The sequence below is a fragment of the Hyperoodon ampullatus genome, assembly GCF_949752795.1.
Source record: "Hyperoodon ampullatus genome assembly, chromosome: 6".
Taxonomy (NCBI): Eukaryota; Metazoa; Chordata; class Mammalia; order Artiodactyla; family Ziphiidae; genus Hyperoodon; species Hyperoodon ampullatus.
The window spans coordinates 21828573-21855559 of NC_136919.1; the positions used below are offsets into that span (position 1 = coordinate 21828573).

The 26987-nt window shown below is 54.4% G+C and overlaps 1 protein-coding gene across 4 annotated transcripts; it reads right to left on the reverse strand.

The window, feature by feature from the left end:
- Positions 1–1186: 1186 nt before the first annotated feature.
- On the reverse strand, positions 1187–26835 carry TLN1 (talin 1). Of its 4 annotated transcripts, XM_079706148.1 has the most exons (57): positions 26702–26835; positions 26362–26459; positions 25968–26097; positions 25714–25866; positions 25307–25449; positions 25070–25197; positions 24284–24344; positions 23528–23632; positions 23042–23197; positions 22176–22277; positions 21933–22009; positions 21526–21706; positions 21238–21351; positions 21016–21124; positions 20621–20829; positions 20358–20456; positions 19930–19980; positions 19210–19377; positions 18725–19019; positions 17997–18163; positions 17005–17133; positions 16726–16842; positions 16510–16623; positions 16174–16308; positions 15896–16024; positions 15616–15718; positions 15270–15478; positions 14806–14925; positions 14405–14602; positions 14074–14213; positions 13795–13888; positions 13603–13692; positions 13366–13488; positions 11937–12080; positions 11289–11450; positions 10911–11051; positions 10636–10817; positions 10303–10435; positions 9985–10086; positions 9729–9899; positions 9494–9643; positions 9285–9386; positions 9086–9205; positions 8184–8330; positions 7847–8013; positions 7555–7738; positions 7339–7464; positions 7119–7235; positions 4082–4267; positions 3833–3940; positions 3205–3310; positions 2881–3005; positions 2654–2779; positions 2458–2520; positions 2165–2347; positions 1886–2014; positions 1187–1756 (listed from the first exon to the last, which is right to left on the reverse strand). In XM_079706148.1, exons 1-57 carry the CDS (start codon positions 26829–26831, stop codon positions 1631–1633), a joined length of 7677 nt encoding a protein of 2558 aa, XP_079562274.1. In that variant the 5' UTR covers positions 26832–26835; the 3' UTR covers positions 1187–1630. The 4 variants fall into 4 exon arrangements, with proteins under 4 accessions (XP_079562274.1, XP_079562276.1, XP_079562275.1 ...); XM_079706150.1 differs by lacking the exon at positions 19930–19980 and having other exon boundaries at positions 9494–9640; XM_079706149.1 differs by lacking the exon at positions 19930–19980.
- Positions 26836–26987: the final 152 nt, after the last annotated feature.

Genomic DNA, 26987 nt, shown 5'->3' on the forward strand with positions numbered 1-26987 from the left:
AGGACATTGGATCCTGGGTTAGGTAGCCACAGCAGTACGTATGGCAGTTGCCAGTCTGCGTCAGAGAGGTGATAATACATCTCTGTTTTCCAGTGCTTAGCATGGGCATGGCTTAGTAAATATTGAATGAATTAATCACAGGCAACAGGCATGACGGTAGGAAGTTGGCACCTCCCCTAATGGGCAGCCCTGGGGAGGACAAACTCATTCTGTCTACTTTAAACTTACCCTAATGGGATAGGAGTAGAAGATGTCATGGCTTCAAGGAGGTGACAGGAGGTGACAAGAGTAGCAGCAGATGGTGGTAATTGTGTTCTACTTGAAGGGAGAAGCAAGGAAATAACAAACTGGGCAGCAGGGCTGGTTAAAGAATCATGCATGAAAATAGCGGCAGATCTGAGAGGACTGCCAGGTGGTCCATGCAGTGTAGGCAGCGTGGGCAGATGTGGAAGGAAGTGGAAGCACACAGCACCCACCTCCCTGACGGCTTCCCTCCACTCAACCTACAGGTTAGCAGGGCAGCTGGAACAGGGCTGCCAGCACCCGCCTGGCCACTAGGGGAGCTCTGGTCTCTGATTATGCGGCCTCACACTTGGGTCCGGCTTTTTCAGTTACTTTGCTTCTAGTGCTATTCTAGGCCCGTGCAGCAGCAAGGCATGGGAGGGCCCGGGAGTGCCCAACCCAGTCAACAGTTGAGCCTACCTGAGGCAGCCTCAGGTTGGATTTTTTGCTTGTTAACTGCCTCAACCAAATATGTGGCCACAGTTCTCTTAGGCCCAGACACTTGTATCCATAGGCTTACTGTTTTCAGCAAAGCTGCTTTTTGCAAATTCGGATTTGGCTAGGGACTGGATTTGTTCACAAACTCTGAGCAGTGATGAAGCACAGTGTCCTTGCAGCCACAAAGAGCAGCGGCAGCTGCTGTCCCAGCAACAGAAGAATGACACTTGGTGAGGCGCAGGCGCTGGCCAGTGAGCTAGGGGACAACAGGAGTGCGACTCCTTGGGGACAGCTTCCCGACGAGGATGACTTCAGGGATCTGGGTGCAAGTAGGAGGAAGGGGCCTCGGGGCAGACTGCTCGTCTGCCCCCACTCCATTTCTGAGCCAGATCAAGTGGGTACAGAACTGAATCCCACTCTCTCTGCCCTGCCCTGGGGGAACCTCCTCATGAAGCCAGGCAGAGGCTGCAGGCAGAATCACCTTTATTGGAGCATGACCTGTTGGGGGCTTGCACCCTCACGGCCCCCACAGGTAGCTGGGGGTGGGGCTCACCAGTATCAAAAAGGAGGAGAAGAGCGGAGGCTGTGGGGACTGGCTGGAAGCTGCTGGCGGGGTGCAGCGGGCTGGGGCCCTGGCAGGTTCAGACTGAGGTACAGCAGCGTTAATAATACTCTCGGAGCGTTAATACTCTGGGGAGGGGCAGGCACTTAGGGGGCCCTAGGGCATGAAGGCACTTGGATCCGGGAAGGGACAGGGGATGTGCAGTGGGACTGGGCAGGGCCAGGCCCGGGGTTTGGCAGGCACTTCGGGCAGTGCTGGGGTGGCAGGCTGGGCCTGACAGCCCAGAAGGCTTTGGTGGTGGCAGGCACAGTCTCTGGGCTGGGTCTGCGTCGAACAGAAGCGGCTGCCCTAGTGCTCATCTCGAAGCTCTGAAGGCAGGAACTTGTACTGCTGTTGCCGGATCTGTGCCAGCTTCTTCCGTGCCTCTTCCAGCTCTCGTTCCTTCCGAAGCATCTCTTCCTGGGCGGCAATGATCTGAGGGATGGAGTTCAGGGACTCAGGTCAGTGCGTATGTGCGTTAGGCTTTAGGGTAGTTGAGACCGGCACGGGCACTGGGACCGCCCTGCTGACAGTGTCCCTCACAGCGTCTGGGACAGAGCTTACCTGGGCAATGCCCCCGACCATCTTCTCCTTTACCACCACTGTCTCGTTCTCCTGCTCTTCAAAGGCTGCAGCCTTCTGTGCCGCCTTCACCAGGTTATCAGAGGCTCGTTTCACTGCGTTGCCGGCAGCCTGGGTAGAGAGAAGGCAGCATGAGTTGAGAACTCAGGTAGGGTCCCAGCTGAGAGAGTCCCTCAACTCCCTCACAGAAAGCATGCCTTGGGGGTGACAGTTTAAAGCAGCACAGCTCAGGGTACAATGGGATGGGTCAGGGTTCCTCACCTGAAGCCGTTTCATTGCCTCAGAGTCCTGGTCTGCCTTGACCTTGCAGGCCACGAGGAGCTGGGCTGTGGAGGCAGCGACCTGCTTGGCTGATGAGATGAGCTTCTCCTGGCTGGCGTGGCCTTGGACAGCTGCATTGGCTGCCTCACACAGATTGTTGGTGGCTGCAGCCACCATCCGGGCCTGAAACAGGGAGATTAGATTACAATATGCCTCTTGCGCTGGTCCATCCCCTCTCCAGCCTTCTCAAGTCTCTGAAGCTCAGAGGGATGTAGGGGGAGTTATACACTCACGGCAGAAATGAGGCCCTGGGACCACTGCCCATCATCCAGTGCATTGGCTGGAATGGCGCCCACCTGTGGAGGAAGGCGGGAGCCTGCTTAGACCTGTGCTCTCTGCAGGTCCCAAGAGCCTCCCGGCTACAATGCCGGCAGGTGTGGACGGCAAAGCTGCTGCTGTCCCCTTTCTGCTGGCTATCCGAGTCCTTACCTTCCCTTGGGCCACCAGTTCCCTCTGGGCAGCTGATGCAGCCTTCACCAGGGCACTGGTGGCTGCTGCAATGGACTTGGCAGCTTCTAGTATCTGTTCCTCGAAGTTCAAGGACTCGTCCGCCTCCTGCAAAGAACAGACGAAGGTTGCAGAGAGAGATGGAAAGTAAGAGGGGCTGAAGGTGCAGATGTTCTGAGGGTAGGGAAGAGGGAGGGAGCAGGACTGACCTTGGGTTTGGCCCGGGGCTTCAGCTGCTCCAGCTTTTTGGCTGCAGCCTCAATGGCAGCCGCAGCTCCCAGGAGCTCATTCTCAGCAATGACTGTGGGGTCCTCTGGGTCCACCCATTCTGTTCCTGGTGGGATGACGTGGGAAAGGAAGAGGTTAAGGCAGAGCAGGGAGGTCAGGAGCACTGGGCAGTACGGTTACTAGCACCGGGGCCTTGGCATCTGTGAGGACTACGGGCAGAGGCCAGCTCCGAGCAGACTACCGGAAGTAGAGGTCTCCCCGGGACAAGGGTCTCCCTTCCCTCCCTGCCCCTGGTTGCCCCTCACCCTTCATGGCCTCAGCAGCCTGGATGAGCTCAGTGACTGAACCAGCCACACGCTTTGAGTGCCCCGTCAACTGCTGCTTCAGTTCTGGGCTGGGCTTCTGCAGGGTCTGGGGAAGACGGGGGCAGGGAGCAGGGAACATCAGATCTTAGCGTCTACCTTGACCTTTGAAAAAGGGGAGATCAAAACCCTCCCCACCCCGCCCCCATTCCTAGACTGCTCCACACCACAGCCTCAAACGCCACACAGCCTATGCAGGTGGACTCCAGGCATCACACGGCACACATGGTGAAGACAGGGGGGCTGGGCTGTGTGTCACTCACCGGCTGACAAGGAACAAGGAGAATGATGAAATGAGAAGAAAGGGATGACGAGGTAGAGAAGGAGAAGGTCAGGTGGGAAGAGAGGAGAAAACAAAAAGAGGAAGAGGTGAGTGGGAGAACCCAAGATGCTAAGACTGATGGGGCCCCAGTGGAAAGGAGACTTGGAAATAAGAACAGATTTGGGGAAGAGATGGTGGGGTTGAGGGGGAGATTTGAACAAAAAATTAGAGAGTGGGGTCTGAGGCCTGTGGGAAGAGCACTGTGTGTTCAGGGAGGCCGGTGTGAGGAGCAGACAACCCCCGCCTTACCAGCAGCACGTGGTCCAGCAGTTCCAGGTAGCCATTGGCACATTCCCGGCCATAGTGCAGGGCTCGAAGCCGCACATCAGGGGCCACTTCTGGGTGGTAGGCTGCTTCCTATACCACCGGGTAATATGTTAGCTTTAGGATCCTTTGGGAGCTCCCAGTCCCCCAAGTCCCTACAGTTTCTCCCTACCATGTTCTGCCCTAAAGCTGCCTCACTGCCTCAAACTCCTGCCTCACCACGAGGATGTCTACCTTGCAAGCCCGAAGCATATCTGCGATTGCACGGCGACTTAGATTGGCTGTGGCAATGACATCCTCCTGGCGACAGGAGTTCCCAGCGGCAACAGCCTTGGCTGTTGCCATGGTGATACCCTTGGTCATGCGGATGAAATCTTCTGGGGTAGAGGTCTTGGCAGGTGGCTCGGGGGAACAGAAGACCTGTTGGGGGTAGAACAAGAAGAAAAATTCCACAGTGAGTGAGGCTGTAAGATAGCACAGCAGTCATGTGATTGGTTTATTCATCCATGTGTTCACTCAACAAGCATTCACTGAATATTTATCATAGGTCAAGTGCTTGGAGACTTTCACACATTCACAGCTAATATAATAGAAGGCAGCTGGTCGTCATTTCTGACTGAAGTGATCAGGGAGAATTTATTTGTTTGAAATTAAAGAAGTACCTCTGAGCTGGGTTTTCATTCGTAAACTAAAGAGAAGCCTTGACAGGGTGAGTGGTGAAGGTGGGCAAGGAGCTGGGTCTTAAGAAATACAGATAACAGGAGGGCATTTTAGGTAAGTGGTAGAGCATGAATAACCAGGACGTCAAGTGGAAGAGTATCAAGGAATGTTCTAGAATACACGGATGAAGGAGAAAAGATTGTTGGGGTCTTGAATATCAGAATAAGGAAGTTAGAATTTCATATAATATGTAAAAGTCATAAAATTTTTTTTTTTTTTTTTTTTGCGGTACGCAGGCCTCTCACTGTTGTGGCCTCTCCCGCTGCGGAGCACAGGCTCCGGATGTGCAGGCCCAGCGGCCATGTCTCATGGGCCCAGCCGCTCCACGGCATGTGGGATCTTCCCAGAGTGGGGCACGAACCCGTGTCCCCTGCATCGGCAGGCGGACTCTCAACCACTGCGCCACCAGGGAAGCCCCATAAAAATATTTTGATGTATGTGTTCATCCAACAAATTACTAAAGATCAGCTAGGTGGCAGATTCTGTGTGAGGTGCTAGGAATGCAATGGGGGATAAGGTAGACAAGGCCCTTGTTCTCGTGGAGCTTACATTCTGGTTTTGGAAACAGATTATACATAGGTAAACAAGCAGAGAAACTAGACTGTGAAGGAAAAAAAGAGGGTGCTGTGATGAGAAAGAAAAAGGAAGTCCTTTTTCATAAAGGTGGTCAGGGAAGGCCTCAGGAGGAGGGGATGTTTAAGCTGAAGCCTAAAAGATTAGAAGGAACCAGATGTTCAAAAAGCTGGAAGAGAGCAAGAGCAAGGGCCTGCAGTGGGCAGAGCTGAGAATGCAGTGGGCCTGGGGCCTGGAAGGGGAGGAGAGCAGGGGCCCTGGGAACTGGGAGGCGATGGTAAGGAGAGTGGATTTTACCACAGATGCCAGGGCAGTCACTAAAGGGTTGTAAGCACTGAAGTGACATAACCTGATGTATATTTTTAAAAGATTATTCTGGGAATTCCCTGGCGGTCCAGTGGTTAGGACTTGGCGCTTTCACTGCCATGGCCCTAGGTTCAATCCCTGGTCGAGGAACTAAGATTCCACAAGCTGCACGGCACGGCCTTAAAAAAAAAAAGATTATTCTGGCTACCGTGTAGAGAGGATGGACTGGAGTGGGTGAGTGGAGTGGGGAAGCAGGGAGATTAGACAGACGCTATCACATAAACACAGCTAAGGACCGATGATAGTTTGGACAAGGTGGTGGTAGCAGAGATGGGGCAAAGGGAAAATGACATCTATTTGGAGGGAGCACTAAAAGAACTGCTGCTGGGTTCAGATGTAGGGAACGAGAGAAAGATGTTAAAGCTGGGTTTCTGTCTTTAGGAACTGAGTTACTAAGAGGTGCCATTTACTGATACGGGAAAGACGAGGGAATGATCAGGTTTGGGAAGCAGAAAGTTAGGAATTTCAATTTAGACATTTCTAAGGAGAGGTGAAAGCAGAAGATGAGAAAGACAAATTTAGAAGTTAGAAAGATGAGGGACTTCCACGGTGGTCCAGTGGTTAAGAATCCGCCTTCCAATGCAGGGGACGCGGGTTCAATCCCTGGTCAGGGAACTAAGATCCCACATTCTGTGGGGCAACTAAGCCCGCGCGCCACAATTTACAGAGCCCACGCGCTCTGGAGCCCACAACGAAAGATCCCGCATGCCTCAACTAAGACCCAACGCAGCCAAATAAATAGATAAATATTAAAAAAAAAAGAAACTTAGAAAGATGAGTAGGAAAGATGAAAGTGATAGAGACCGAAGGCAGGGACACCAGGTAGAAAACTGGCACAGCAGTCAAAGTGAGGGAGAATGCTGCCAGTGGGCCCAGAGAGGAGGGATGAAAGGAAAAGAGAACAGAGGAGGGTGGCTGGCAGGACCTGGCGATGGCCTGAATATGGTGAGTAAGGCAGTGAAGTCAAAGATGACTGAGAGGGAACCTTCAGGACCGGGAGGCTGTCACCATCGTTAGTGGGAAGCAGCACGTCAGGAAGAACAGCTGGTTGGGAGGCACTGCATCTCGGTGCTGATGTCAAACAGGCAGTTGGAAATAACTAAACTCAGAATTGGAATTCAGCTTGTTAGAGAACGATAAAGAGAGTGGTTAAACTTGCCAAAGAAGAGGATAGAGTAAGAGGGCGATGTGTGCAGTTCTGGGAAGGTCTCTACGTTTACCAGGTTGAAGGTGATTCAATGACGACTATAGAAGAGACGTGGGAGGCAAGAGAAAAGCCAGTGTCAAGAAGGCCAAAGGAAGAAAGGCTTTCAAAGAGAGGCTTGCTAAGGGAGTCAACTGCTTTGAAAATGTCTGAAGAAGATGAAGGCCAAGAAGCAGCCACTGCATGTGGCAACTAAGAGGCCACTGGTGACCAGAGAAAGTGGGGGGATGAAAGGGAGGTGTCAAATGCTAGAGAGGAAATAGGTGAGGAAGGGGAAGACAAGAGTGCAGCTCGTGTAAGAAGTCTGGAGACTGTGTATCTACATCTGTGTGTGTGCGGCGCAAGTTCACAATCTATCACGACCCTGCTCTCCGACCCAAGTCCCCGATGCCCCCGACTTGCACTCACCGCCAGTTCCTGCCGTATGTGCTCAGTGGTTGCCTCCAAGGCCCGTGTGCCTTTGGTGGCCTCATCCTCCACAGCTTTCACAGTCTTAAGCAGTGATGTCACATTGGTCACCATCACCTGGGGGCATCAGAGGAGGGAGGGAAGGAGGGATCATTTTAAGGAACAGGAGGAAGCACGATGATCCGCTCCCTCCCCAGAAGCAGCCCTCATTTCCTCCGACCTTGGCAGAGTTCTTGAGCTGCCACACGGCAGGGTCATCCCCAACTTTGCCAGCTGCAGCCTTCGTTGCACTGATGAGGTCTCCCAGGGCCTTGGCCACATCTTTCACTGCATTGATCAGCACCACCTGTGTGGGGGAGCAGGGGCTCTGGTCTGTGGGAAGAAAAGGGGGAACAGGAGGTGGTTCTGGCCAGAATTAGGGATGTGAGTCGGATACCTGGGTCTCTGGGTCCTCGGCTCCCAGGCTGGCTGCACCCAACTTGACCACGTCGGCGAGGCGGGTGATGGTGGCCACAGAGGACTGGGCAGCCTGTGCCAACTTCTCCTGGCTCCCAGCTGCATTCTGCACCAGGACCTTGGTGTCCTCCACCAGCACCTTTGCAGTCTTCAGAATGCCCTCTCTGGGGGAGGGTCCGGCCCAGTCAGCTCTTCTCAGGCCTTCCCCGGCCCCTCCAGCCTCTGTGGCCCAAACCCCACCCTGCCTCCATGAGGCCCAGTGCCCTCCTCACCGGTGGTCAGCAAAAGTTTCAGCGCCCTCTCGATTGAGTGTGCCAGCGGTAGCGAACATGATGGTGGTGTCGAGGTCTGCAATGATGCCGGACACAGCACTGGCTGCCGTGATGCAGGCCTGGGTGCCACGATTCCCGGCCTGGAGCGCGGCCAGCACGTGGGAGACCTGGGGGAGGAGAGTCATGTGGCGACTGTGGCCGGTGCCTCGTGAAAGGGAAAGGTCACTGGTGTCTGAGAGAAGAAACAGAGGAGAGGGCTGGGAAGGCTGGAGGAGGATGGGAAAGGCTGCAGGGTTGGGGAGCCTGGCCCTCAGTCCGTGGGGATGAGCTCAGTCACCTTCTCAGAGACTCTCCGGGCACACTCTATGAGCTCCTTCTTGGTGTAGGCGTCACTGGGGCTGCACTGCAGGGCGCCTGCCTTGGTGACCAGAGCAGCACAGCCGTGTCCCAGTTCCTGAACCCGGTGCTTGATGTGGGCACCTATCTGTGAGCAGATGAAAATGGGAGATGGATTTTACGAGAGGCGCTCGGGTACGTCCAGTGCGCTCGGAGGAGTCACTAAGGACCTAAGAAACCATGCACTGCAGACTGAGGAGGTAGTGAGAAAAAGCGCCCAGCACAGACCTGTCCTGTTTCATAGCCTTCAGTCAGGAAGTCACCTCCCACACATGGAAAATACTGGCCTGTGGGCACCAGCTGTGAGGACCTTGTTAAGCAGTGAGGAGGAGGGGAGAAGCACTTCACGCTGGGGTACCTGAATCAGAGGCCACGGCTTACAATTTGGCCTGTGTGCGGTTGTGGAAGGGTTTGGGGCTGGGGATTAGGTGTGTCATGCTAAGATCCAGTTACTTGCTTTCTTGGAAAGCCAGGAGCTTAGGGAAGGAAGCGCTTCAGGGCTTTACAACAGGAAGAACCAGGAAGGGAATACAGGCTTGCAGCACAGCAGAAAAGCAGCCACAGGCCCAGAGGAGGGTCAGCAGAGAAACAGCGGCAGACCAGGAAAGCTCTAGATCCTGGGCTGTCTCCTTTATGCCTGTGACCAAAGGCTTGGATGCTGTCCCTATGCGGAGCCCTGATCACTCTTTCGTGGAATGGCCCTGAGGAGGAGTTCCCCTTTCTATGAAAGATCAGAGGGGGCGAGGGTGGGACAGCCCCAGAGGCTGACATGATGGGACAAGGCGCATGCCTCTGGGGTTTTCTGTGAGGCGCTGGGGAAGGTCACAACTGCCTCCAAGTTACCTCTTCATTTTCAGCAGCCACAGCTGCAGGCTTGGCCTGTGAGGCCAGACGGCCATAGTCACTGGTCAGCTGGTTAGCGAGAGGGCCCAGCTCCTCAGGGCTGGTGTTTGACTTGGTTACCTGGAGACAGTGGAAGAAGTGAAGTTATGTCCAAACTCAACTTTCCAAGAGCAGTCCTCTTCTTCTCTCCCAAACTCACCATCTCCTGAACGGTGACAGCAATGGCCTTGGCTGTCCGCACCATAGTTGTCTGGTAATCCACGAAGGAACCTTCTGGTTCACCCATTGGTCCTTCATCTAGCTAAGGGGAGAGAATGGGGGAAGGGGAAAGATTGTTGGTCTCTGCCACTGGGCTCAGGGACCCTGGTCCACAGTAGGCTCTGTCCATGGGCACCCCAAGACTCCAACCTGGTTGATGGCCTGGGTGATGGAGTCCACCATGCCGCCGACAACCCCGGCAGCACTGGCTGCCTCGTTGAGGGTGGCTGTCAGGTCCTCCACGGCCTCTGTCATCATCTGTACAGCCTCCTCCAGGGCTTCCTGGGTGTGAGCTGCTTGCTGTGGGGCAGACTGAGTGAGCTGGGGCCCAGCTGTTCCTGCTTCTCTTACTATAGTAGCAGCCTCTCAACCCGGCCCTCAGTACCTTGGGATTACCGCCAGCCTCCTTGGCCGTGTACAGCAACTGCAGGGCAGACTCGGCCAAGGTTTTGGTCTGGTCCAGGAGTGCCATCTGCTGAGGGTGACTCAGGGTCTTGGAGGCAGCACCCACTGCAGCCAAGGTGAGTGGCTCAAAGTACTGGGCCATCTGGGACACCTGAGGCAAGGGATTGGAATGGGTCAGGTGGGCCAGGTACCCTTGTTTACCCTATCCCAGTCTCCCCACGTATCTCCCCAGGTACCTTGTGTCCCAGCTGGGAGGCTTCCGCCCGGGCAGCGCTGGCCAGTGGCTCAATAAGATGGGAGATCTCCTGCACTGCAGTGAGCATCTGGGTATGCAAGGCCTGGGGAGGAAGCGAACTTTAGCTCGGACTGTGACCTGCAAAGGGACCCTCTAGTTGCACAGGACCCCACTCTTCCTTCCACATCCAACTACCTAACCCCCTTGGCATGTTCCATACCCTCGATGTTTCTATGAAGCCCATTCCCAGATCCCCCACCTTCCTCAAGCCTGCCATCGCTCCTCCCAGACACCTTTCATAGACACCCTTCCCCCTTACCTCTTGAGAGATTCCCTCACGGGGAGCAAGCTGCTGGCTGATTGCGGCAAGGGAAGCCTGGTCTAGGTCCCGCAGACAGCTGTTCAGAGCTGCAATGGCCGCCTCACACTCCAGCTGCCCTGGAGCCTTGTCCCTGCAGACACATCACAGGCTCCAACACCAAGAACGTCCCTTTAACATAAGGCTAGCCTGCCTTTCCCTGTATCCCCCGAATCTTGGACAACAGGTGTCCTCCAACACCATCCCATCTCATTGCACCTAAGTGCCCACCTCTCCATTCTGTCACAATGTATATCCCCCAGTCACACCGGTTCTCCAGCCCGCCCCCTGTACCTCATGCTTGTAATGAGCTTCTTGATGGAGTCTGAGACAGTACGGGAGTGGCCAGCCAGCACCGACCAGCGCGGGGGGTCCCGGGGATTGACTGCCAGGGCCCGGGCTGTCTGGATTAGGCCCCCGGCACTCTCCAACATTGTCTTGGCAGATATCACAATGGGCTCCATGGCAGCCCGGCCCTGGGGAGAGGGGAAGCAGGGAGGTGAATCTCAAGACTCCTGGGAAGATAAGGCAGCAGACGGCCCATCCATTCTGCCTTCACCCGGCCTCACCTCGGGGCTGATCTGGGCGGGAACGCTGGAGAACTCAGGGTTGGATGCAAAGGCACTCAGATTGTCCACAGCCTCCAGCAGCGGGGCCGTTGCTGCTCGGCACTGCGCACGGTTCTCCTCTGTGAAGGCCCCATCCAGCGCCTGAAAAGGGAGTGATGGGGAGGCCCTCAGGACGGACTGTAGACAAAGGCGGTGCAGCCCAGGTCTCCCTCCTGAGCTTAAAGGGTGTGGGGAGAGGCTGGTGATGACCAGCGTGGATAGGAAAGGCCTTGGGCTCAGGCAGGTGGGATTTGGTAGAAAGCCTCAGGGAATGACAGGGGGTCAGCCCTATCTCCCTGGATAGGTCAGGGGGAGGCTGAGAATTCAAACACCGGGAACCTTGATGGTCTTGACAAGATTGGCCGTGCTGTTGGCCACCTCCTTGGCTGATTGTACGAACTGGCGCTTGGCGGTAGGATTGGCAGTCCGGGCAGAAGCCAGGCGGCAGCTGTTACACAGCGCAGACGTGTGTTTGGCCACAATGGTGGCTGCAGAGAGCACCTGAGGAGACAGAATCGTGGAAGAGCCATGATGAGGGCAGGAGGGAAGTGTCCACTCCAGGGAGCAGCCCCTTTCGCTTGGGGGATGTATAGCAATACCCTTGGAAGTCTAATTAGGAAAGACAGAGTCACCTGAAAAGTCAAGATCTGGGAGAGAGAGATACCCAGAGATGAGCATGAGCAGGGTGTGGGGGAAAGGAAGGTGAAAAGCCGACCCACTAATGGAGAAACAGTAACAGGCTCTGTAGGAGAGTGAGCTCAAACATCCATAAAGAGGTGGTGAACTTGGCAGTAACTGAAGGAACAATGAGAAGCACGGCAGGAGAAGACAATGACCCAGAGATGCTGTGGGTGGGAGGTCAGAGCTGGGGCCCCAACCTCTCCTTCCCCACATGTCCTGCATCTCCCTCTCCCCCGACGAGGCTGGTCTGTCCTGGCTCAGCAGCCTTTCCCAGGCTTGTCCGTGGTGCCTGTCCCTTTGAGTTACCTGGGCCTGGGTGCAGCCAGGCTCTCCCAAACTCTGACAGGCCATTTGAATTGCCTGGTTTGCTCGGGCAAACTGCGTGGGCTCCACCAGCCCTTGCTGTCCAGCTTGGCTATTGGGGTCAGAGACGCCAACCAGATATGCAGCCTGGGGAGAGAGAAGAGGTGGGGTGAGGAATAAGGAATACTCCTTAGGTGGGACTCGAATAGCCATAGTGGGGACAATGGGGAGCAGGGCTAAGTTTAGTGGCCAGGGTTCTACGTGAGTGGAGGTGTATCAGCTATAGTTACACTGTAAGAGGGAAAAAACCTCTCCTGTTTTGTTAAATTTGTTCAAACATTTCAGAAGATTAAAAAAGTAAAAAAAAAAAAAAAGGAAAGACACAAAATAAGGTTTTTATTAAAATTCTATGTGTGTGTATGCTGGGTCTTAAGGTGAAAAGTACTGCTTACTGTAAGTGGCAGTAAAAAAAGTTTGAAAGCCCCATACACACACAAACACACACACACAAAACCTCTTTTAGAGATAGCTGTAAAACTATAGAGGGTGTTAGGCTAATTAACACGATACCTCCAAGCTTCAGAGATTTGGAAAGAGGGAAGGGATGGGTATAATGGTTGCCAAAATCTGTTTTTGCTTGGAAGACCATCATAAGGTTTGATTCTTACTTCACCCAACACATGGTAGCTTTGCTTTTTCCTCTTCATGCTTTTCCAGAAATAAATTAAACCATATACTGCAGGCCACCCAACAGAACAGGACACAGGGAGGTAGGGAGATTGAAAGAGCAGGATGATAGGCCTTCGGAGAAACAGTCTGAGATGATGAGCTCTCAAGCCAGTTTGTTTTAAGGATTCATATATGAAAGCAAAATACTCTGAGCTAATAGGTCGTTTTACACTTCATAATGTAGAAAAAGGCAAAGTTAAGTGGTGACGCAAGTAACTGGAAATTTAATCCCTGGTACTATTCTAATAAAGTAACAATTGTGTAGGGACTTCCCAGGTTGTCCAGTGGTTAAGACTTCCACTGCAGGGAGCCCAGGTTCGATCCCTGGTCAGGGAACTAAGATCCCACATGCTTTGCGGCACACCCCCCTGTTCCGCCGCCCCCCCCAAAAGTAATAATTATGTGAAAATAATTTGCATATGCTAATCAGCATATACCAAGAAAGCTGGGTCTGGAAACAGCCCAATGATTGGACAGTGTAACCATAACTCAAAGCACCAGGGCTCAGGGGTGACAGTGATCAGAATTGCTGATGTTCTACGATTGCTGACAAATATCTCTACTTTAGGAGGGGGAAAGATCCCCAGTTTCCATACAGTTGGCTTTGCAAGCATAACTTTTTGACTTATCTGCAAGTGTGTCAGGCTGCGAGGAGGTGGGGTAGGGAAAGCAGGGGCATTCCAGGGACCATCAGGAGAATAACCTGTGCAGCTGCCTCGGTGAAGCCGCAAAGGGCCTTGGAGGCTGTGGCAATGGCCTCCCCAAACTCTGGCAGGTTTCCGTTCTTGGCATTTTGGGAGATGCCAGTCATGGCCTCACCCAGTACCTGAGGAACAGAGTGTGTCAGGAGAGTCAGAGCCTGTTCTCAGAGGGATAGAGCAGCCCCCGGTTAGTTCCCTCTTCCTGTCCTCTGCCCTCCTGGGTTCCTGGGTGCACTTACCTTTGAGTTTTCCATGACACTGTCCAGGCAGCCGAAGTAGGACATGTCGTTGATGGGCTGGACCGGGTTCTCTAGGAGTTCCCGGACCGTCTGTAGAGGGGGAGGGTGAAGTGAGATCCAAGACACACCCCTCACCCTCCAACCAAGAACCCTTTCCTCAACCTCAACCCCATTTAGCCTGACAGGGCCCACCTCCAATTCCCGCAGGGCATTGTCACACTCTTTCTGGCCTGGCGCCTGCTGGGTGCACATGGTGATGAGCTGGTTGATGCTGTCAGTCACTGCCCTGGGAGGAAGAGAAAGTCAAGTGAATGGGTGCAAAGGTCATCATTTCTGCATCCCGTACGTGTAGGAAGTCTCTAGCCATTTCTCTTTTGCCTGGAACAACTCCTAAGCCAGGGACTTCTCATGAGATGTCCCCTCCCCAGTCTCTTCAACATTCTAGGGCTGGGCTTCCCAGCTCCTACGTACCGGGCAGCTGCCGCCAGCTGACTCTTGAGGTTGGGGGCTGCAGGGTCTGTGGACAGGGCTTTGGCAGCCAGAAGAAGTTTGCTTGAAGACATGGAGATGCCCTTCAAGTTGGACACAACCTGGGCGCGGTCCTCCTGGCTCTGTTGAAGGCAAGATGGTCAACACATTGTCCAGTCCTTTCTTATCTGTCTCTAAAAGGGATCTTCTGTCCCAGACACTCAAGTACTGCTAGAGACTGGGGAGGGGAGTGAGCCAGGAGCAGATGGGGACTCCATGGTCACAGAGATGCCCCTGATCTAACCCTTGAACAGGACCCAGTGCCTCTTCGTACCGGAGCCTGGCCTGCCATCTCCACACCAGCTTCCAGGAAGGTGCTGAAGTCCTGTCCGAATCGACCTGAGGCTCGAGCCAGGTCCTGAGGGGTTCCCCGAGAGGCCTGCACCAGTTCTGTGGCTGCCTGATTTAGCCCAGCAGCGGCTTCATTCAGCCGGCTCTGAGCTTCTTGAAAAGTCCCGGTGCTGGGGGGAAGCTGCAGGGTCAGAGACAAAGTCAGGTGCAAGAATGGGAAATGACGTGAGGGAGAGTCTGGTAAAGGAGCGCTGAGAGGTGGGCACAGAGCCTGGGGGCAATGAAAGGGGATACATCTGGGGAGTCAGGGTCAAGGAGAGGTCCAGAGGTAGAAGCTTGGAGTCCTTCATCCTCCCTGTGTTCCCCCCACACCCGTCCCCCTACCGAGTCACTCAGGAGTCGCTTGCTGGCATCTCCCACTGCTCTCAGTGCATTGTCCACATCTCGCTGACCAGGCAGGCAGCTGACGCAGCGGTTCAGGGCCTGGGTCACTGCTTTAGCCACCTGAGGTGGGAAAGGAGACAGGGGTTGCCAAAATGGAAACAACTGGGAGATCCCCTCCTCCACCCATGGGAGACGCTGAAAGTGAAAGCAGAAAGGGGGTGTTTTAGCTGAATAGGCCAGGGTATCACATTTGGGTATCAAGTGATGGTGATCAAACTTCCCCAAATGTGGCTTTCAGCTAGGCCCCTGCCTCAGTCCAGCTAAGACACTTCTACTAAGACTGAGAAGGAAGGGCAGAATCCAGGGAGGAGCTGCGGTGTCAATGAGACTCTTCCCCCGTCAGGGTGGGCCTTCTGATGGGATCTGGGGGCGAGGGAGGGAGTGGCCCTGTCCCAATACCTGACCTGCGCAAGCCGCTGCTGGCTCTCAGGGTCCCCTGGATGGCCAGCTGCCTTCTTCGCCTCCTCGATGAGGCTGCTGGCCTTATCCAGTACATCACTGGCTGTGTCAAGCACAATGGCTTGCACCGCAGGATCTGATGTCAGGGCAGCTACGCCCCTGGCGGCTTGGGCCAGTGACCGCAGCCCACCTGCCACATCCCGAGCTGCGATACCTGGGGAAACGAGGAGAGAGGAAGGAGGGGAAAAGGCACCTTCATTGCCAGGCCCTGATGCCGGTGGCTTCCTCCATACAGCTCCCATTCCCCCATCCTCCTCACCACATGCCCCATTCCCAGCCCTGTCCACGTACCTGCGTAATTCTCATTGCCCTGGGCAACCTCCCCCAGCAGCTGGGCGATGGCGGAGCTCACTGCTTTGGTGCTGTTGCCCAGGTCCTGGGCACACTTCTCCATCTAGGGATGAAGGAGGAGACTCAGGGGATCAGGTGCAGGAAGAACGGGGAAGAGGGAACCTGAGAAGCTATTCAGGGACAGCTGGCAGCTTGAATGAAGGTTCTGGGCAGCTCTGGGGCATGGGTGAGAAGGAAGACCTCAGGGTTTGAGTAAGAATGAGGTCTTTCGAATACCTACCGTCTCCCCAGGTAAGGGCTTAAGCTTGCCATCTCGAGCTGCTGCCTTCACTTCCTGCAGATCTCTCTCTAGATTCTGTACCACACTCAGAGCAGAATCCATCTCCAAAGGCCCACATGCTTCCTGAGCCTACAAAGATATGGAGGGCGGGGTGGGGGGGTTGAGGTGTAGGAGGTACACTGTGTCTCACTCACGCCTCAGTTTACACAATTACCCATTTTAGGATATTCTCCATGGACTCCCCCCATATCTTCCAAAAAGAGAGCCAGCTCCTATACCTTCTGGGCAGCGGTACGGAGTTCAGCCAGTGCGGTGCCAAGGTTTTTAGCACACTGACTCAGCTGCATGGCCGATGCCTGGTCCTGAACTGTTGGCACTGAGGCCTTCGCGGCTGCCACCATCTTCCCACCTGGCTGTTGGGGAACAGGTGGGCAGATGAAGTGTACCATACGCCCTCTGGGCTTGGGTACAGGGACTGATGACGGTCAGGATGTGGTGAGCACTGGGGCTCAGTACTGGGAGAGAGGCTACTGGCAGAGATTTACATTAAATCTAAAGGTCTTATAGAGGAGTGGGAAGGGTCTGGTCTGAGTGGTGAGCGGAAGGTGCCTTGCCTGCAGGAAGCTCTGGCTGGCAGCGATAAGGGCTAGCTGCGCACTGGGACTGTCAGGCTGGGCTTGGCTCCCTCGGACGCCCTGCACCAGCAGTGGAATCTGCTCTGCCACAGCCTGTAGGTGAAAATGTCATCAGAGCCACCTCTCCGCAGGCTGGGGGAAAGTCCCCCATCTTCCATGCCTCCTCCCGCCCCCACGCGCTTCCTGGCGTCTCACCTTGCAGCTCTGCATCAGCTGTGGCTGGGGGCCGGCAGAGGCCTTGGGGGTGGAGGCTGCGTGTTGGGCCGCAGCGATGGTCTGTGTAGCTGAGGCTGCAGCCTGCTTGGCTGCGTGCTTTAAGGACAGAATAGTGAGGACGAGGCCCAGACATTCCTACACCCTGGCCCTGGCTTACCCTGCCCGTGCTATCCCCCAAGGAAACATCAGCGTCCCCGCACAGCCCTCCCAGTTGCATTCCTCCTACAGCACCTACACTGGCTTGGTTCCCAGCCTCACCTCCAGGCGCTGCACCAGCTTTTTCTTGATGGCATTCTGTGCAGCTGCGTTGGTCGCCATGCGGAGACCCTCAGCCGCTTCCCGCAGCCGCTGCTGCTGCTCCTCACTGTCAGGGTGGGCGGCTGCTCCCTGAGAGGTGGCGAGGGGACATTTACCACCCTGCGTCCCTGTGGACCCTAAATAAGCTCTTCCCTGACCCCTCCAAACTCAGAGGTATTTTCCTGAAATCATTTCTAACTACCCCCACTGAAAGGTAATCATAGTTGAGACGAGCTACCTCAGGCAGGCAAAAGGGGAGCCTAAAGGGGCTCTGGCTTCCATCTGGGATGCTGAAATCCCTTCCTTAGGTAGAATTGTTTCTGCTTCCCCTCTCTGGGGAAGCGGCCATATTTCTTCCCCCCCTCCCCACAAAATACCACTAGCAAATGGGGGTGAGCAGGGCTCTCTGGGACAAGAAGAATGCAGTTTAGAGTGGGGATCTCAGGGATACCAAAGCAGGGGCCCTGGTTACTCCTGCAAACTGAAGAGCCCCAGAGCCCAGGGAGCCTAGGAATCTATTGGCTTCTTCCTGACAGTCCTCTGCATCCTTGTGTCCCCGTGTCCCACTGCCTTGTCTTTCTCTGTGCTGCTAGCAGTGGATCCCCTGGGACTGAATGCCCGCGTGCATTCACAGGAGACCAGGAAGCAGAGGGATCCAGGAAGCAGACAGGTGGTGGCAGCAAAGTAGGACAAAGTAGGAACTGCAGGCCTTGGACTTAGAGGAAGAAAAAGGGTACAGTTTCCTATCAGTCAGCAAGGACTCTGGGAGTCACAATGGCTGGAAGCCTGGCGCCATCCACTCACCGCCTAGGGGCGCATTTATTTCCTCAGTGCTCCTGTATTTGTTCTCTTGTATCTTCTGCTTTTCACCTCCCATAAATGAGGGTGACTATCTGGACCCTTCTACTTCCCTACAGGGCCCAGTCTGGGGGTCTGCATAGAAGGCTCTCTACCTTGGCAGCCTCCACCATCTTGGCTGTGGCATCGGCCAGGATCTTAGCGGCGCTTAAGAGCTTGCGGGAATTCTCCAGATCACTCTCCCCCTCGGCATCAGCCTTGATGGCATTGACCAAGTCAGAGGTGGCTTGGGCTAGGATGCGGGCCTGTCGCACCATCTCACCTGAGAACGTAGGCACAGTCAGCGAAGGGAGCCAGAGACACTGAGAGGGTGTCGGGGGTGGAGGAGAGTGGCGCAGACAAGGTAGGTAGGGCTTTTAGGGACAGTAAGGAGACACAAAAGTTCTTGAAGTGATTTCCCCGGAGTTACTGTTTCCTGGGTTTAGGATCTTGGAAAGGAACAGATTTCCTGGTGCGTTTTGATGGGGGGAGGGGCGGGGGGGCAGTCTCCAACGGCTCTTTTCCATAAGTAGTCTTGAGTGGGTGAGACTCTTTGTGAAGGATTTTGGGGGTTAGGGAGTAGAATGGGGATGGCTATCTCTTAATAATATCATTTTCCATCTATTTTTGTGTACACTTTGGTATGTTCTTTAAATACACCAAGGAAGGCAGAGCAGGTATCATATTCCTGCTTTACAGATGGGGAACTGGAGATTTCAGAGATTAAACACCCAGCCCACTGTGCTGAGTCCTTGGTGGGGGGGTGATGGGTCTGCAAGGGAATTTCCAGTGGACTCGGGGAACCTCGCTGGGAATCTCTGTCTTCCCAGGGGGCTGTCCTTACCAGCATCACCCATGGAGCTAAAGATGTTCTCGGTGACAGTGAGGATGGTGTCAGTGGCCTGGTCATAGCGGCCAGCAGGCCCAGCCCCTGTGGCGTGGGCCCTCACGTGCTGCAGCAGCTCATTCAGGGCCTGGGTGACAGCTGTAGCCGCTGCTCCTACTCCCCGCAATAGCTGCCCATCCTCTGTGGCAGCCTGGGAGGCGGACACACAGCCCTCCACGGCTTTGGCCACTAGTCGTCCGGCCTCCACCAGCTGCTCTTGGCAGACAGGGGAGCTGATAGTAGGAGCCACCACCTGTGGGCAAAGTGAGTGTCAGAGATGTAGGCGAGGGAAAGGAGTCGTGAGGTAGGGGTGTCTGTGGTGTTCACAATAGTTATTAGGTTGGGTAGTGAGGCCTTGGGGGCCAAAGAGATAAAAAGAGAGGCTCTTGTGTGTGTGGTAGCATCACCCCTAGGCACAGGCTGCAGCAACCTTTGGGGCTCACCTTGGTACAGGCCACCAGCTGGGAGGTGGACAGGGCACACTGTGTTGCTGCAGCAATAACCTGGGTCTGAAGCCCTGAGTCCTCTGTTCGTTGGGCCACACTCTTGGCCTTGAGGACCAAGGCAGCTGCAGCACTTGCCACGGCCTTGGCTAGTTGCATGAGCACCTCCTGTGAGAAAACAGCAGTCAGCATGGCCTGAGATCCAGCTTGGGATCCACGGACCCTTCTCAGAGGCATAAGCTGTTTCATTAGTCCCACCGCCTCCAATCACAGAACAGTGTGTGCAGAAGCAACCAGAACCTACCCCAAGCCCCTGCCTCGAGCACCAAGTGGGACAGAACCCCCACCAAGGAACAAACCCACACCGAGAGAAACAGTGTCTACACCAAAGGGAGAAACGCATGAGGCGGATACACTCGGACGGCAATGGGGAGGGAAGGTGGGCAGCGCTGTTACAATGGGATGGAGGGAGGGGTCCCTCCCACCCCCAGCGTCTTTTCTCCATTTCTTCTCAATCTTGGTTGGAAGCAGTCACCATGGAGTCTTGGGAACAAGTCCGTGTACTACCCTTCGGACCCCATTTTTTCAAGTCCCGCCTGTGCCGTGCCCCCCCAGCTCCCGTCATGTTCTGCTCCCCCAGGAGGCCAGGGGAGGGGGCAGAGCGAGTGTATGCGGCTCAGAGAGGACGAAGCTGGGAAGGCCCAGGCCAGAGGCCGTTACCGTGGGGGGATCGGGGGGAGATGGAACCCCAGCCCCTCTGGGCGCACAGATCTGCATGGGAAATCCAGGATGACAAGTCAGCTGAGGAGACGGGCATGGGGTGGGAAGGGGGAGCGAGAGGACTGGAAGCGGGGGTTCAAGATGCCCTCAAGTTGGGGTGAGGGCTACATATGGGGAAGACTGGGAAAGGCGGCCAAAAACATATCACCAATAAGGGCCAAGGGTGAACTAATAGGTTAAGTTTGGATTCAGGGGTTCTGAATTCTTATCCCCAAAAAAGGGACTGGGGGTTCCCAGTGTCATCCCTGGAAAGAGAGGTTCAGGTTGGCTCTGAGGGGTCAATTTACAGTAGCAGGACTGGAGCTGGATTCAGGATCAGAGGTTACCTCCTAGAAGCTGGGGTTCTGGGGGTTGGGTAAGTCACCAACCTGGAAGTGGGGGTCAGTATCACTTTCCCCAATTTGCTGCAACAGCTCCCCACTGGCCTGGCCCACGTTCCCAGCTGCTTGCAGCAGGTTCTGACGGGGCTGTGGAGAGTGAACACCGGTCAGAAGCTGCCTAATCCCTGCCCACATGTCCACGGGTCCTACACGCCCATGGGTCTCACCCTTCCATCCTGCAACCTGGACCGCCCCCTTCTCCTTGGGCTCAAACCCTCCCCTCTCCCTAGTGCCAACCCCTGGCCCCTGACCTCGGCACTGGCCGGCTGGGCACTGCGTAGCAGTTCTGACACCGCCCCCGCCAGGCCCTTCGCTGCCTGCAGCAGGGGCCGGCCACTGCCACCTTCGTCCTCCAGCAGGGCAGCCAGCAGCTTCACGCCACGGGACATCTCCGTCAGGTTGGAGGAGATTGTGGTGACTGCACAGCCCACTGCGGTGTAGTCTGTCTCGGCAGGGTCCCCTGGGGGGGAGAAGGAAGAAGAGGAGGCCAGTCACAGGCAGTTAGTCACACACACGTCCTGAGAGAGACGTACAAAGTCCCTTCCGTGAGTCAAGGTGCAGTCACACCGAGCCAGTCACACTCATGCTTGCACATGCTCGCCCTCCCCTCCGCCACCGCACACAGAGGGCTGGGCATCCGGCCTACCTGCTGTCAGGTTCACCACGGAGGCAGTACCGGCTGTGATGGCGTCTACCTGGGAGTGGATTTCATGCTTTGATTCATCCATCTTGTTCTTACGCCAGGCCTTTGAGGCCTGAGAGAAAAGAGAAACAAACCTCAGGATCTGCTCTGCTGCAGTTAACCCCAACCCTGCTCCTTGGAGTCCCAGCTTCAGCACCATCGGCCTCTCCTCCGTCCCATACTCACAGCATCCTGGCCCAGAGGGGGCAGTGTGTCAAAGTCATCCAGAGTGGCCTGGGCAGCCTGCACAGCTTGCATGCTGGAGTTGATGGTTCCAGTGAGTGCCTGCTGGGCTGACGTCTATGAGACAAACAGAGAAGTAACAGGGAACATTTAGAGGAGAGAGAAGGTAAAAGAGAGCCTGAGGCCGAGAAGGAGACCAATAGGGACACGGGGAAGACTGCCAAACTCCTGGCTATGCCCAGCCAAGGGGGGCTAGGCCCGGAATCGTGGCGGCAGTGGGGGCACTCTTACCAAAGGAGGCATGTGTCCTCGGTGCATCTGGCCACTGGTAATCTGCTGCTGGGCAGGTGGCATGCTGCCCACCTGGAAATTTTCAGGACCAGAGGCTCCGGAGCGCATGATGGCAGGCAGGGCCACGGAGCCATGTTCCACCTTCCCCACCCGGTTACACTGCTGCTGAAGGACTGTTGACCTAGAGAGGGGACGTACGGGGAGCACTCCGAGGACCTCCTCCTCTCATCCCTTCCCACCCCGCTCTACCGCCTCCGCACATCCTATGGTCTGGGCGGTGCGTGAGGTCTCACCACTGCCCGCAACCGGTTAGAGGCATCCTAAGGACTCCCCACCTCCCACAGTCCTTGGGGTCCTGCCTTGCCTTCCCTGCCCGAGGGATGGGGTCAGCCCGGTTCCCCTCGTACTTCTTGGGGGACACCGAGTCCTCCAGCATAGTAGACTCCTCGTCTCCTTCCAGTCCAAAGTGATCCTTGCTTTTTTTCTGTAGGGAGAAAAAAAGAACCAGAGTTAAAGAAGAGGGAAGTGGAAAAGGCAGCCTTTTCATTCCACAGTCAGCCATCTTCCGGAACTTGGGTCCCCATTTCTAAAGGACCGGCTTGGGGACAAGGTAAGGGAGGAGGAGAAGGTGGGGGTCAGGCAGTGCTCACCTTCTTAAGGATGATATCGATGTAGCCAGCAATGAGCTGTGCGATCTGCTCCCCCTCAGTTGTCTGCACCGAGTAGTAGCCATCTTGGTAGTCCCCGAAATCCTAGGGAGACAAGGTGGGGCCTCAGTGGGAAAGCCTGAATCCACTCAGGATGGGAAAGGGTGGGGCGGGAGCCCAAGATCGAGCTGATGAGGGGCGCTTCCCCGCCCCGTGCCAGCAGCCTCTAGGACAACGGCCTTTCTTCAATCTCCTATTTCTTTATTTTCCTTGGAGGGAAATACTTTATTTCCGAGGCGTGCTCTGTATGCTACACAGTTTCAAATGTGTGGCATTTAGGAAATCTCTCTTCTCTCACCCTGAATTGGGAGGACACATTTATCATTTATCATTAAATGACCATAGTTAAGGATTAGTACTAGTACCCAAAATGGAAAAACCACCTTTACTAATTTCCCTTCTCAGTGGGGCACCTCCTCAAGGTGGGACCAGTTTTCAATTCATAATGCCGAAACATAAAGCTAGAGGAGGAAACTACTGTAAGTAGCTGTTGCTGCAAGAGGGGAGGCTTATTTTTCTTTCTGTCACCTTTTTCTTCCCTCTCCCCAAGTTTCCTGTGATCTCAGCTTGCTGGTTACAGTTTTGTTCTGTTGATTTAAAAAAAATGTTTCATTTAAGCTTCCCTCATTCTCCAGGAGAGTCTCCCCTCTATTCTAATCTCCACGTTCCTGCAATAGTTCCAAAGTTTTCCTTTTTTCTGGAGTTGCATTCAGTGCACCTGCCCCTGAGCAGGGGTGCGGGGGAGACCTCTGTGGCTGCCCCTTCTCTGAAAACTCCAAAGCCCTTTCTCCCCCGAGACCCCAGCTCACCAGGGTGAAGCTCTTGGGAGAGGCAGCCCAGCGTTTGATGTTGGTGAGGTTCCACTCCTGGATCACCTCTTTGGTCTTCTCGTCCACTCGCATCACACACTCCTTAGTGATGCCCAGAAGCCTGGGCACCAACTTGTTTTTTCCTTTCATCTTTTCCTGTGGGGCAGAGGTTGTCGTTGGTCTTATTGGTCAGGGGATCAGATCCAGACCACAGTGGGGTGCTGAGGTGGGCAAGAGAGCTAAACTAGGGTGTCTATGGATGGACCCGGGACAAGGCTATGTTAGGATAAAGGGAAAAGGAAGGAAAATGCAGGGTAAGGAGGGAAGTGATGGTGGAGAACTGACAAAGGGGCAAGTTTTCACAAGGAAGAGAATGGGATTCTTGGGGAACAATGGGAAATGTGACTGGGGGCAGGGTTAGAGACTCAGAGAGGAAAGGGTAAGAGTGGAAGTAAGGGTGGGCAGAGAGAAGAATCTGTAACCCACCTTGACCAGGAAGAAGGAGACGCCGTATGTCTTGAGGGAACGGGCTAGCTTCACGTAGCGTACCTTGGCCTCGATCTCACTCATCTGTCCACAGTTCTTGTGTGCCTTCGAGTATGAAATGGGGAAACATTTAGCAAAATGTGGGGAGGATGATATCGCAGATGAGGAGTTAAGTTGGGATGTGAACTATGATGGGAGAGCATAATGGGAACAGAGGAAAAATTAGGGGATGCAGGCTATAAAAAATGAGAAGGTGAGGGGATGGGGCTGATAAAGGATATGCAGAGGCAATTATTCAAGAAGCGAGGGATACAGTTAAGGAACTTGCAGACATTCTGTAGACGTGAATGGACGGTTAGGAAGTAGAAGGTCAAACACAAGGCCTTTTGGGCTGAGGATTCAGAGTGGTGATAACACCTTCCGTCTGTACAAAGATATACACTCTTCACAGTAATTTAAGCATACTACGTCGTTTGATTCCCCTACCAATCCTACTCAGGGAAGATAGTTATCCCATGTTAGAGGTAAAGAAAAGAAAACAAGATTACTGAACTGAGTTCCACAGCAGATGCAGTGTGCAGGTGGAGACCAGAAGCCCATGTCTTCTGCTTTCTTGGTGCAGGAGGGATGGGAGAACAGCTTGGAGGGTGGAAGCAGGGTAGGGGTGATGAGGAGGGGGTAGGGGTCCGTTTAGTCAGAAGGATTAAGCAGCAAAGCTCCCGGGTCATCCCAAACACTTTCCCCATCCCCAATCACCTGGAAGATCTTACGCTCTCCCTTCTGCTTCACATACTCCTTGGGCAGGAAGTCCTTCAGGCTACACCAGAAAAGGGAGGGTCAGCATGTAGTGGACAGCATCAGGGCTATGTGGGCCATGGACTGTGGGCCTAGGGTTGTAAGGAAATGTCTAGGAGAGTATTATCTTTGGGGAGAAAGAAGACTCAAGGGACTAGAGTCTGGATTGTCCCTGAAATCGAGATGACTTAGTACTAACTCTTGAATACAGCCTGTGTCCCTCCTTACAGGGAAAGAGACTAAGGGAACTTGAGTTGGAGGCTCATTCCTTCAGGAAAAGAGGGTCGAGAGCACAATTTTAGGGGACCAAGGGCAGAAGGAGCTCACGAGAAGGATGACCATGCTCGTAGGAAGCTGAGAAAGCCACACCAAACTGTAGATATTCTGAGAAACACCAGTGGATGAGACCTGTGAGACTTTTGAAATCTGATGTTCCCTGTGACAAAAATGTAGTTTCCCTCTGGCTATTGCAGTACAATTCTTCAGAGCATCTCAGAAAAGTTACATGCTTACTTCAGAGGTAGGGGGCAGGGGCAGAGATTATGGACTACATTTATATTCCACATGAGGCCAGGGAGGAGACAAATGGACGATGGAAGCTGAAAAGGTACCCATATGGGTCAGACCCTGGGACCTGAGAAGAGGAAATAGGGGAGAAGGTCTGGGATGGAGACAGGCCCATTGTGCTGGGGCCACAGTGGCAGGGAGTCCTGGGCCCTGACAGGGTATGGGATGAGGGTCACTCACTCGAGGAAACCAGCCTTGTGCTTCTGCTCATTGTGGGGCCCAAACTGGATCTGGCATTGGAAGCCAGCGAACTCACAGGCCTTGTCGAAGGAGACAGGGTGGGAGCCATTCAGGATGTCATCTCGTGCCTGCAGAGCACAGCGAAAGGAGGCGAATGTTGTCTGGGGTACAGAGATACCCACACTGCGCTTCTGCCTCTCTCCCTACCACCCCATGCCAGGCAAGTCCTCTCCCTACCTGCACATAGAGAAGGTTCAGCTGGACAGGGTCCCGGGAGTCCACGTTCTGGTCTGAGTAGAAGAACTTCCTCCGGAGCAGAAGCGTCTCGTGCTCCTCCACTCCCTGTTCCCTCAGCGTCCGGCCATGGTCCAGCCAGTTCACTGGGACACAGAGAGTCCCCTCAATGTCAAGCCCCTAGAGCCCCTATGCCATCTAATCTCTGGCTTTTTGTTTGTTTCTTCATTTCCTACCCTCTCTCACTAATATGTTAAGTTCTGTGAGTGCAGGACTTTGTTTTACTACAGATGCATCCCCAGTGTTTAAACAGTGCCTTGCAAAAGCAAGTATTCAGTAAATAACACAGAAACGGCTGCCCCCGCCACCCTGCTTGTTTCGAATGCCCTCTTCTGTCCCTTTCTGCTTACGCTCGTCATCTGTGTGCAATTTCTGCTTTAGTTTCTCCATCTTCTTTTCATCTCGCAGCAGTGTCTTGTCCTTTCGTAAGGTCCCTGTCACCTCCTCCTTCTTCTCTTCCATGAGCTCTCGAACCAGTGAATATTCATCATGGTTGGTGATGCCTGGGGGAGGGGGTGGGTTGGCAGCATCCCAGGCACTGCAGCCAGGTCTTCCGGCAGAGCTGGGGCCTCCCCCTGAGCCTCCGGCCCCACGAGCCCCTTACCAATGCGGGCACAGATGGTCATGAGCATGTCAGTGACGGTCTTAGAGTCGTCCACCATGACAGTCTTCACAGTGCCATCCAGCATACGGATCTTCAAGGGCCTCTGTTTCTTCCTGTACTCCATGGTGTCCTATTGGGGCAGGAATAGGAGGCAGGGGCCCACTTTAAGCTAAAGGTATTACTTCCTTTTTAGGCAGCCAGAGGCAGGAGGAAAGTAGATTACTAAAAGGAAGACTATGGTGGCTCGCTCGAAAGCAGGGTATTATGACTGCCTGTAATAGAAAGAAAGCATGGGGGAAGTCACAGACAACAGATGTGGGTGTTGAAAATAGGAAGCGGAAGGAGGGAAGTGATGGAAGAGGATATTGGTGGTCCTTGATGAAGTCATACTCACCCCATTTCGGAGCATGTAGTAATCCAAAGCTTTCCCGGCCTCCAGCCATATACCCTTTTTGGGGTCATCGTCTGACAGAAATAGCCCAAAGTCGCTGGCTAAAAGAGAGGATGGATCACCTCAGGCTTATGAGGACCCCAATGTGGCTGAATGGCTGCACCACTGCCCCTTATTATTTTCTCAGTGATCTGGGGCCTAAAGGGGACGGAGGGAACCGAGGAGCACAGACCTGAGAGATGAGAAGCCTTGGGGGACAACAAAGTCATCCCCCAAGGCCAAGAGCCTGGGAACGAGAAGGGACCAAGGACTCCCACCCCAGCCACTGGGTAGTCAGACTCACGAGGGCCAGACAGAGCCTCTGGGATCCGCTCACGGATGATGCGACAGGCGTCATACACCATGGTAGACGGCTCGAACTGCATCGTCTTCACCACATTCCCAATGCTGATCTTCAGCGAAAGTGCAACCATGGTGGCGGCTTCTCCTCTCCAGCCTGGCTATACCTGACCTGTGGCATCAGGGCATTAGAATACACCCTTGTTGGAGGAGAGGAGGCCCCCCAGATGGAGCCCCAGGAAAGGGAGTCACCAAAGCAGATAGAAGTGAAGTTGTTTTTGTTTTATTTA

Bases quoted from the DNA above. Each gene is read 5' to 3' on its own strand.
- TLN1 (XM_079706148.1), bottom strand. From the start codon at position 26,831: ATGGTTGCACTTTCGCTGAAGATCAGCATTGGGAATGTGGTGAAGACG. The intron at 25,198-25,306 runs GTAGGGAGAGGA...TGTGCTCTGCAG, and splicing joins TGAACCTTCTCTATGTGCAG to GCACGAGATGACATCCTGAA. The intron at 16,843-17,004 runs GTGAGGCTGGGA...CTGTCCTTAAAG, and splicing joins AGCTGGTGCAGCGCCTGGAG to CACGCAGCCAAGCAGGCTGC.